Source organism: Rhinatrema bivittatum, chromosome 5 (assembly GCF_901001135.1).
Source record: "Rhinatrema bivittatum chromosome 5, aRhiBiv1.1, whole genome shotgun sequence".
Classification (NCBI taxonomy): Eukaryota; Metazoa; Chordata; class Amphibia; order Gymnophiona; family Rhinatrematidae; genus Rhinatrema; species Rhinatrema bivittatum.
Window position 1 is genome coordinate 98,312,422 of NC_042619.1, and position 11,189 is coordinate 98,323,610.

The 11,189-nt window shown below is 44.3% G+C and overlaps 1 protein-coding gene across 1 annotated transcript in view; it reads right to left on the bottom strand.

Annotated features, from left to right (window-relative positions):
* Positions 1–6,867, bottom strand: part of ALOX5AP (arachidonate 5-lipoxygenase activating protein) — a 52,207-nt gene extending 45,340 nt beyond the window's left edge. The window contains exons 1-2 of the mRNA XM_029602642.1: positions 6,726–6,867; positions 5,687–5,786 (exon numbers count right to left, since the gene is read on the bottom strand). Of these exons, the coding sequence (XP_029458502.1) occupies positions 5,687–5,786; positions 6,726–6,795 (170 nt within the window). The 5' untranslated portion in view covers positions 6,796–6,867. The remainder of the gene's footprint in view (positions 1–5,686; positions 5,787–6,725) is intronic.
* Positions 6,868–11,189: the final 4,322 nt, after the last annotated feature.

The window sequence follows — 11,189 nt, forward strand, 5'->3', positions numbered from 1 at the left end:
GGCTTCACTCCACCTACTTTTCTTTCTTTGCACCTCCTCTCGCTATAGATGGACGCCTGACTGCTGCGGTGTCTTCCTGCCGTCCTCTCTGGCGTCCCCGGACCGGCTTGGGCGCTGCCTCCCACCATACTCCGCTGGTACCTTAGGGTGCGTGCACTGCGCGACCCTCACTCTTATTTCTTATTTGGCGCGAACCTCAGGGGCATCCCCCTGTGATGACGTCACGCTGCCCGGATATTTAAAGCCTACGATGTTTGCTAGCCTTTGAGTTAGCAAGGCGAATCTTACGGATGGGATTCGCTCTCCGTACCCAGCTACTCTGCCTCTCCAATCTTCCATTGGACTCTTAATGCTAATGGGGTACCTGCTCCTCGGGTCCTCACTTGCTTTTCAGATTGATATCAGGAAACCAGTACTCGCTCCTCGAGGGCCCATGTTCCCTGACTCGCTGCCTGCTCCTACCTTCTCTTCTGCCTGGAAGGATTTGCTATCTTCAACACCAGTGAGTACTACCATCTTTTCCTCAGAGCTGTTTCCTGGAACCAGGTACTCGCTCCTCGAGGGCCTGCCTCCGTTCCAGCCCTAGTGCCATCTCCTATGTGGAACCACTGTGTGAGTACATTACTTTCAAGCCTCTCAGCTCTCAGGGATCAGGAACTCGCTCCTCGAGGGCCTGCTCTCCCTATCCTGGGGTTCTCCTTACTGGGGCTTTGTGCATATTCAACTGTACTCATTATTCTCAGTTCTTTCCTCTACAGCACTGCTACCGGAGGAGTCGCTGTTCCAGCACCTGAGGGATACTAGTCTAGCCGGGCTACTTCTACTGCTCACTACTGCCACCTCTGGTGGCTTCATCACATTGTCTAATAAAAGATCACTGTGTTTGGGTGTCCTAAGCTGAGCCTGACCTGTGGCCCCTCACGGGACTTCCCCCCGTGGGTGTGGTCAGCTGCCACAGTGTCCAAGGGTCCACCCAAACCTCACTAATTATAACAGGTACTATACAGAGAAAACTGAGATGAGGATAAAATGCATTAGGAATGTAACCCCCACACCAACAGAGTATATAAAATGATGAGAAGTTCTGTCCTCTATCTATAGAGGCTGAGGACCATTTTCTCTAATGTATTTAGTGGGTTCAGACATTGGGGCATGCAGCCAGATAGTGGCACGGATCCTGTGATGAGCAGCTGGGTAGCTCACTTCCCATAGACTGGTCAGGGAGTGCTTTAGCAATCTTCCCCTCCATGAAACTGGTTCCCCTATTTCTCAAATTGTGCTGGCATAAATAAAGGCTCTTACAACAAAGCCACTACACTTTCAGGCTTAAACAAAACTGCCAACTTTATTTCCCTTGCATTTTCCAGCCAGCAGCACTGTACAATTCGATATAGGATATAACATTCATTACTGAATACTCAGAGCTGATGGGATACACAGTCAAAGAAAAAAATAGACTATTAACACCTATAACAGAACCCCAAAGTTTCAGAATACCTTCTTCCCAGGCCACATTTGAACAGAACTTGGATCTTTTCAATCTTCTCTTACTTCACCTCCTCTTTTTCCTCTCATCTCTCCTCTTTCCATGGAACTCACTTCCCCAAATAACCATACGGTCATTCACACCAACTTCAAGAACTACTTGCAAACTCATTACCTCAGAAATCTCTTTTCCTCCATCCTGGGCCTCTCCACTGGCAACGCGCAAGATTCTCCAACCTCCACCACATTCCATTTCTCCTTGGGATTCCCCTTATCTCAGGACACCTAATTGTCACCTTCTCCAGGTCTTCTCCAGCGCCTCTTCTCCAACTCCTCATTCCAGCTAGTTCCTCGGAGGAGAAATCACTAAACTCTCCACTCCTCGACCTTTAGGCCTGTTCCCTTAAGGAGAAAAGCCCCACCAGCAAACAGGCTGCCTACTCCAGTACACTACATCCTGGAGGTCCCTCTCATTCAAACTCCAACTTAGATATTGACTCAGATTTATCCCTTCCCGAGACATTTCTCCACCAATCATATCTTCCCTTTACTCTTAAAGGGACAATTCACCAAAACCCCTTAACCTCGGCAGCATTAACATGTTCCCAAACCCACATTCCATTTAACCAATATCCACATCAAATGCCATCCACTGGCCATTCAGCAGTACTGCAGGTTCACACATTTTAAATTCAAAATATAGTAGAGAGGAAAATTGTTCCCTGCCTGTATCACTGGCATACAAATTGAGCTCTGCTTCCGTTACTCCCCAGCTCCATCTCTCTTTTGTTGTATGGAAATTGAGCTCCACTTCTCTTCCTCCCTATACTCTCCAGCCCTGTCCCCCCCCCCCCCCCCCCTCTCTCTCTGTATTGTCCAATCCACTCTCTACTACCATATATGGAAACTGAGCTCTACCCCCTCTCTTACTGTACTCTCCAGTTCTGCCCCTCTCTACTACCACACAGTACACCTGAGCTCAATGTGCATTCTCTGCTCCCACTCATCTGAATTATGCACTTCCTATACTTCACAGTATATCCCCGTCCTTGGATGGGCATTTACTAATAATTTTATATAAAGCTTTGAACAATGAAGATCCTGGGGACTCCCCCACCCAAAATATCTTGTACTGCCAAACAGGAACAATCTGGGGTTCCCCCACATGAAAATGTTTAAGTAAAAAGAAGTAGTGCTTTGGCAAAATATTAGGAAAGTCCAACAAGCTACCAGTCTACTGTATAGAGCATCATTTAGCAGTCACAGGTAAAAAAAAATAAAAATAAAGCTAATTTAGTTCATGAACAAAAACATTAGCTACCTTTATTGAGCCCCTGAAGATCCTGTGTTTGGCACCAAAATTGGTAGGATGTAGCATACTGTATATTCAATATATCAAGTGGGTACTTAAGATTGACTTGATATAGCAGATATTTTGAGTGTCTCTCCTTGTTGGACTTTATTTGTGAGCCTACTATATATTTTCATTTGTTTATTGGGCTGCTAGCCTTTTCTCCATTCATTATCAGAGACGTATTCTATCCGCTGACTCTACTGCAACACAGGTGACTCTTTCCTTTTCTGTTTATCTTAAGGGAAGCACGATTTGATCTTGTCAAAGAGCAAGAAAAAAAATCATTGTCCATAAAACAAGAGCATCCTAAGAGGAACTGGCGTAATGTTTAGTATCCTGGCAACAAGTGCATGCAAACTGTAGGCAAATGGGCCGGAAGCTGAGCTGCTTGCAATGTGCACTCTTGCACGAACCAAAGCATGACATTATCTCCCATGGCATGAATGATATTAACCTGAACTCATGCTCTCTATTTTGAACAAAAACAGCCAATTTAATAGAACACACCAGAAAAGCAAAGAAAAGTTCTCTGGTTGTGTGAAAAAATATGTGAGGTATCACAGTGATACAATATAGCAGAAACCATATGGAAACAGTAACAAGCAGAAGCAAGGGAAAGAGGACTTAGGTGCTAGAAAGACAGTGATGCAAATAAGTCAATTCAGACAGGAGAGAAATTGACTGTGACTGGATTTGTATGACAGAACAGAGAGCAGGAGACTGAAAGGCAGAGGGACAGGGAAGGTTGTGCTTATAAATGAAGTCCAGGTTACACAGAGATGCAGTCTAAAACTGGATTCTGAAACTGGAGAGTAAGAAACTCCTCAGAGGACAGGGTAACAAGGCCTCACATTTAAGGAGGGTGCGCAGGTGAACACATTTGTGTCTTGGAATCTGGAAGCAAGGAGATGACCGCCGTAGCGAGATGGGGGCATAACTAGTCTCAGCAGAAACTATCGAAACTAAAACGTCACTGCTAGAAATGCTATGATATGATAGAAAATGATAACTAAAGAATAGTCCAATCAAAACATTGTTAATACTTTTTACAGCCAACCAGGACCTTCATACAGAGAACGCAAGTCCAAAGTGCAGATATTCAGCTTCTCCACAACTCATAATCATTGGCCCCTCTATAACCATTAGAAAAAGTATGCCCATTTTTTTCAAATTATTTTTATATGCATAATAAAATCTTAAAGGTGAATTTTAAAAGCCAAATGCACGCTGAAATTAGGGGATACGCAAATATGTTGGGCCGGTGCACACCAAGTGCATTTTAAGAGCCACCCGGATATGCACGTTCATGCTGCTGCGTGCACAAATGAAAAGCTTCTAAAAAGGGGCGGGGATGTGGGCATGGTCTGGACGGAGCATGGGCGGTCCTGGATTTTAACTTGAAATTAGCGTGTAAATATTTATGTGCACTGGCGAGTGCCAGGGGCCCTCTTCCACATAACTCTACTTCTGCTATGGATAGCGTGTGAGTAGTAAAACAAACAAATCTCGACAGATCAGCAGGGTTTTAAGGATCGGGGATATCAGGGGGAAGGGAAGCTATTAAACTAGGGAAGCTTGGAAGTCTTATCCCTTAACTGGGCGAACTGGGAACTGGGAAAACAGGCAATGGCGTCAGCACACGTGCCTTTTAAAATCCCCTCACACAGTTGAAGCAGTATTTGTGCACGCAGGCTCGCGTCCACTTAAAATTGCATATGGTCAGGCTATTTTAAAATAAGCACACATAGATGCGCATATGATATAAAATGGCCATGTCCCTGGGTGCGAGCCGACAAATGCGCACATGTGTGCCCACACACCGCATTGAAAGTTACAGTCCCTATACTTAACTTCGTCCCGACATAGGTCCATGTTTTGAGGAGCTACTCTGTGTCAGGGAATCACAATTAATATGCTGCATAAATGGTTGAAGCGTATATTTGCTGCTTTATAAAGTGGAACGCTTGTCTACAGCTTTTGGCACCTCCACCATAGACACTGCTTGATGTTCCTGCTTCTCTGTCGAGTATCGGGGAGGGCATGTTTAAAGAAGATAGATTCAAGTACGTGTATTGTAATGTTTCAGAAACAGGTCCACGTACATCCACATATGTTCATCTCACCTTCTTGCATTTACATTCATATATATTCTAATTTGAATAGCCTCCTCTGACTCCACAGCTTCCAGCTACATTGCAACCTACTCCAGTCCCAGGAGAGAAGTAAAACAAGGATAATGGATCTCAGGGCCTACACTTGTGACTTGATAGGCATTCCCCTACCAATCTCCTACCATCAGACAGTGAAAATATCAAAAGTCCTCTGGCTATGGGTCACCATGGATCTTCAGTCTCTCCACACCTTTGTACAAGTACATTCTTGACTGGTCAGTACACGACATGACACTGTTGAGAGCTCTTTTTTGGAGGGGTTTCTGCTCATCCTGGAAGCTATGAGCCCTAGTCAGCCTAAAGAGCAGGGGATAGGGCTGGCAGAGTGAGAAAGAAATCCAGGCTTGATTCCCAAACCTATATTATTCCTTTTAATAATAAACATTTCTTTGAACAGCAGCTGTCATGTTTCCCCCCAGCCTCTTTGTGCTTTGTTCAATGGTTTAAACTATACATAGGGAGTAACTGAAATGTGGTCTTTTTCTAATATGCAAATATGAGTCCTGATAAGCAATTGTGTTCTCATTGTAATAGCAGGTATGAGTACAGTTACAGGTAAACAATTAGTTAACACGACTCACTACATTTATTGACAAATATCTTTCTACTTCCCTCCTCTCCACTCTCCCCTACCCCATCCGCCCCTCTCCTCCCACTTCCTCATTTCCAGACTCACTTTGCAGTGTAAACTCTTTCAAAAGCAGGCGAACCTGTCCTCTGGAAACTCCTCGAAGTATGGGTCTTGCACTCATTCTCCACTTTATATTGGAAAAATGCTAAAAAAAACCCAAACAAACCCCACCCCAATTAATTTTACTGAAATGCAATTGTTCACATCTGATGAAGGGGCTTATGTGCTCTTGAATGCATATTCATTACTTCTTTGCATGATTCTTATGTTCCTCTAATAAAAAATAAACACCACAACCTTGATCAACAATCCATGTTAGAGAAATTTAAAAACAAAGAACAAAGCTGAAGCAAAACTATGTCTTAAGAGGAAATTAGATCCAAGGGGATATTTTAAATTACTGGAAATAAATATCAGTGAAGACAAGTAATCAGATTAACTGAATATATTGTTGAAAACTGGCTGAAATGTTACATATATACATGTGTGTATAACTATATGCACTAAATATAATTTAGATATATAGTTAAATTTATGTACTGTATCTGTACAGAATATAAAATACAATTATGCATACAATATACACACAAATACATATATACATTTATAGAACCACCTCATAAACTCTAGTGCTTAATGCTCTGCCTTTTAAGAAACCCACATTTTGACATTTTATTTGAGAGGCATAAAACGTTTGCATCTACTTTACACTACCAATAAAAATGTTTTCATCTTTGGAAAGCCCTGCTCTACTACATTCCCTATGAACTTCTACTTTTGGTGTTGCAAATCATTCCTTATTGCAATAAAACATCAAAACTACCTCCTCCTCCTCCTCCTCCTCCTCCTCCTCCTCCTCATTTACTTATTTCATGCTTTTCCAACAAGAGTTTAACATCCTCACCCTTGAAAAACTAAAAAGAAATCCACATATTTTTACTTGTGTCTAGATAAAATTCAGCAAAAAAAACCCCCACACATTTGAAAGGATATAATTGATAAGATTTCACAGTCTTGAGAGCAAATTTCATATCCTTGCACCTAAAATCTCTACTGATTTATGAGACTGGTTCCATTTCCTTACCATTCTGCACAGCGCTTATCAGAGTTACTATGCCCAGCAGGACGATGTCTCCTAGCATGTCATGCTCCATTTTTGTCTGGTTTGCAGACTACAGCTCCTTGCCCAATTTGCTTTCTCTGAACACCCTGAGGGTGATGATGAACGTTACTTGAAAAGAGGAAGTGAGGACGTGCGTGCAAGCTTTATTTATTTATTTATTTATCTCTTTCATCAAAAGCATTTCCGACCGACTCACTGCAAAACTCCAGACCACAGAAGCATTTCTTTTTCTTGCCCACAAACAATAAATAGTGAAACCATGCTAGTAAAATATTTAAAAACAGCTGATAATTAAAAACTCGAAACAATTTTTAAAAACTTTCCACACACCAATAAAATGTTTCAAACAGAAGATACATCAAATAACATGCAATAATTAAAACAAATTAGGATTTTAAAATAATACCCCACTCTCCTTACATGGGAACCTTTACATTTCCAATTACCCTGAGATTATTCTGGATTAGTGTGTGTGTCTGGGAGGGAGGAATGGGGGAAAGCCCACAAACATTTTTTTCTCTCTCTCATAAACACACACATGTTCATTCCCTCACATACATGCTTACTCTCTCCCACTCTCTCTTTTTCTCTCTCAGACATACCACATGTTATCTCTCTCTCATACTCAAAAACACACACACACACATTGTCCCACTCTCTCTCTCTCTCTCTCACACACACACACACACACTCTCTCTCTCTAACTCAGGTCATGCCTTTCCTTTGTTCTTCAGGCTGCTGGTGGGATGAGATCCACCAATGGTCCCTCCAAGCCTTTTATTCTCACCCACATACAGGTTCTCCCACTCATACGCATTCATGCTTTCTCACTCATACACATACACATGCTTTTCTTCACACAAACACACACACATATTCATGGTCTCTTGTACACACATACTCTCTCCTACTCTCTCTCTCAAGCACACACACATGTTCTCTCTTTTCCATGCTCTCTTTCATGCAGGCATGCATGTTCTCTCACTCTCTTACACACAAACACACACACATGCACACATATACACAATCTCACATAGGATAGGCCTTTTGTTTTTCTTCAAGCCACCTGCAGGATGGGGGTCCACTGACAGCACTGCTGGACCTCTCTTCTTCTTTGGTCTGCTTGGCCTTACTTCTTTGTTGTGGACGTGGACCCTTGGACCAAGGGGGAGTTAGCGCAACCTGCAGGGAGGACCCCACTGTTAGCTGGTGGGATTGAATGAGGCAGAGGCCCAACTGGAGCTTCACCTATACCAGCCCACATTCCCCTTAGGTTGAGCCCTTGGCTGCTGGGGCCAGTAGGTCTTAGGTGGGGGCCTCTGCTGATGAACAGAAGACAAGGATGAGGTGTGCAAGAGAAGTCAAAGGCAAACTTGGATCCATGCAGGCAACATTTGTTATGGCCGCCGGCCGTGGTGGTCCACGACTGGGGCCAAGTACCTTTCTGTGGCGTCGGGCCGCCTCCGAGGCTCCTGTGGGAGCAGGCAGCTTCCTTCGTCCTTCTCTGCGTGGCTGCTGCTGCTGTTAGGCCGGCCGCATGGTCCCTTCGCTGCCAGTCTGACTCCTCCCCCTCCGAGTTGTTTAGAGCCGCGCGCACGGCTGAAGATTAAATTTAAAGGGGCCATGACAGGAAGTTGTCGTGGCTTCTTCCTGAAGATTCATTCCTCGGCTCAGGTATTTAAGGCAAGGTTTGCTCTTCAGACTTTGCCTTGGTATTGAGGCTTCTCGTTGGTGAGTTCCTGAGCTCCACGGTCCTGGTTCCCGTTTCCTGGTCTTGTTCCTGACTTTCGTCCTGCTCCTTCTCTCCGCCCTCGTTGGATTGATTCTTGGTGTCTGACTCTTGGACCAGCTGCTGTTTTTCTCCTAGCTTGACCCTGGACTGGCTTCTGACCCTTCTGGCTTGCTCCTGGACTGGCTTCGGACCACTCTCTGGATTTGCTCCTGGACTGGATTACGACCTTTCTTCTGGCTTTGACCATTGGACCGGCTCTTGACCATTCTTCGGCTTTCACTCCTGGACCGACTATGACCTGCTGGAGGCACCAGCCATCTGGTATCCATGACCTGCAGGAGGCGCCTGCACCCAGACCTATCTTCAGTCTTCAGTGGGTCTCCTAAGTCCCAGTGGCCCGGGTCCTATGGGCTCCTCCTGGGGGGACCACGAACTTCCAGGGTGAAGTCTTCATTCAATTACTGATTCACCAGGCCTTGCCTCCTGGTGGTAGGGACCTAGGAGAGCTGATTCTCTCCTAGGTAGCACTAACTCTACCTTGGAACAAGGGTCCACCTTCTGATCCATAACAGCATTCAAGGATGTCCAGTAACAGGCAGTGGTTTTTGGCAGGTGGCAATCAAAGTCTCCAACAGGCAGGCAGTGGTCAGTGGCAAATGGCAATCAAGGAAGACCAGTAGGCAAGCCAAGGTCAGTACTGAATATCTGTCCAAAGGAAGGTGGGATGGATAGGCAGGGCAGAAAGGCACAGAGCAGCATAGGACAGGCAAGGAGATGTGGAACAAACAACTGAAGAGGACTTGAAGATGAAGACCACTGAAATTGAAGACAAATGATGATCAGGAACCGAAGACAAGACAAAGACCAGGACCTGAGACAAAACAAAGACCAGGAACTTGGAAATGCAAATAGGGAATGCTGAGGCAACTCACACTACAAGGCTGTAGGATACTTGTTGCCAAGGCGAGGTCTGAAGAGCGAACAAGCCTTTTAAAGACCAGGGCTTGTGATGTCATCTGAGGGCACCGCGGTTGAATTCCCATTGTGGGCCCTTTAAATTGGTGCAAGTCAGGTGCATATGCACCTAGGAGCAGCCATGAAGGAAGCCAGCAGTGTCCTGCCTTGCATCATGTTGAGCCTGCTCAACTGTGGGGGCCTGCCATGTGTCTGCTTTTGTCGGCATCAGAGGTCAGTGATGGTGGCTTAGGGCTGGAGGAGAGTGTGTTAGTTCGTAGGAGGGGCCCACAGCCACTGAACACAACATTCTTCTTCTGACAGCTGATGGGTGGGAGTCCATAGACAGCTGCTCTTTTACTCTGGGTCATCATTGGGTTGGGGATTCACTGACAGCTCTATTGGACCTCTGTTCTTCTTCCAGCCACCATTGGAATGGGATCCACCAATGGCCTCTTTTCTTCTTTAGACTGCTGGTAAATTGGGATTCACCAATGGCTCCACCAAGACTCTCTTTTCTTTGGGCTGCCGGCAGGTTGACCTGCTGGAAAGTTGGCCCTCTCTTCTTCTTCAGGCCATCAGTAGGCATCCCCCCTTGCAGGCAGTTTTGGGCTCTTTGCCAGGCTTGCTCAATGGTAGCTATACCACTGCCTGTAACTCAAGTTCCTCAGCACTGAAATGTTGCATCTGCTTCTTGATCAATCTCTGCACTTGACTTGTCTACTTCTGAGATGCTTCATCTCTATGCCAGATGAGCTTGTTCTGCTTCTAAGATGCCAGATTTTAGAATCAGACCTCCAGGTTTTGTCTTATCAAGTCTAGATTTACAGGATTATATATATTTTCTTTTAAATATCTATCTAATAAATACTTCAAAATCATATTGGCTGCCATTTCAGGAAGCACTACCTGTGTATCATTTCACTATCAGTAAGGAATACATACTGCTTAGGGGCTTATGCAATAAAACCTATAGCATAAAAAGTTTTATTTTGTGACTTGATAACATTTTTACATGCACATAAAACAGGACTTAACATACTATATTATGTTTTCTTTAATACCGTGGCCTTGGTACTAACATGAATGTTAACACAAAAAAATGTGTCAGCTGCAGCTCAAAATCCCTCATGCTATCCTGACTTTTCACTTTGGGATGGTTAGCACTGAATATATCCTGTCCCCAAATCCTTGTTGAAGAGAAAGTGTATCCTTCTCCTTCCCCAATCTCCAGTGAGCACCTTCACCTCTTTCTCCCTGATATGCAGAAACTCTCCTGATATAAGGTGCCACCTGACCTCCTGTCATTTCTCCTGGATATGCATCCTGCCTCATAGACCAAGGATAGCCAATCCCAGTCCTCAAGAGCCACAAACAGGTCAGGTTTTCACTACCACATAAGTCATGCATGCAAATCTACCTCATGCATATTTATTGTGGATATCCTGAAAACCAGACTTGTTGGTGGCCTTTCAGGTCTGGTTTTCATGATATTCACCCCTGTTATAGATATCCACTTGCCCAACTTGTGCTGTCTTTGCAGTATATTTAAATGTAGATGCATATATGTTTTCTTATTATGCTACCACCTGGTATCATTTGTGATATTATTCAGCTCAGATTCTTTGCGTGTTGTAGAGTTCCTCTTTCTTATTGGATATTGTTTAATTGTTGCTAAGCTTCTGATTGGATCTGTTCCTGTTTTCTCCACCTCTGTTTTTGCTCTTATTTCTTCCTAT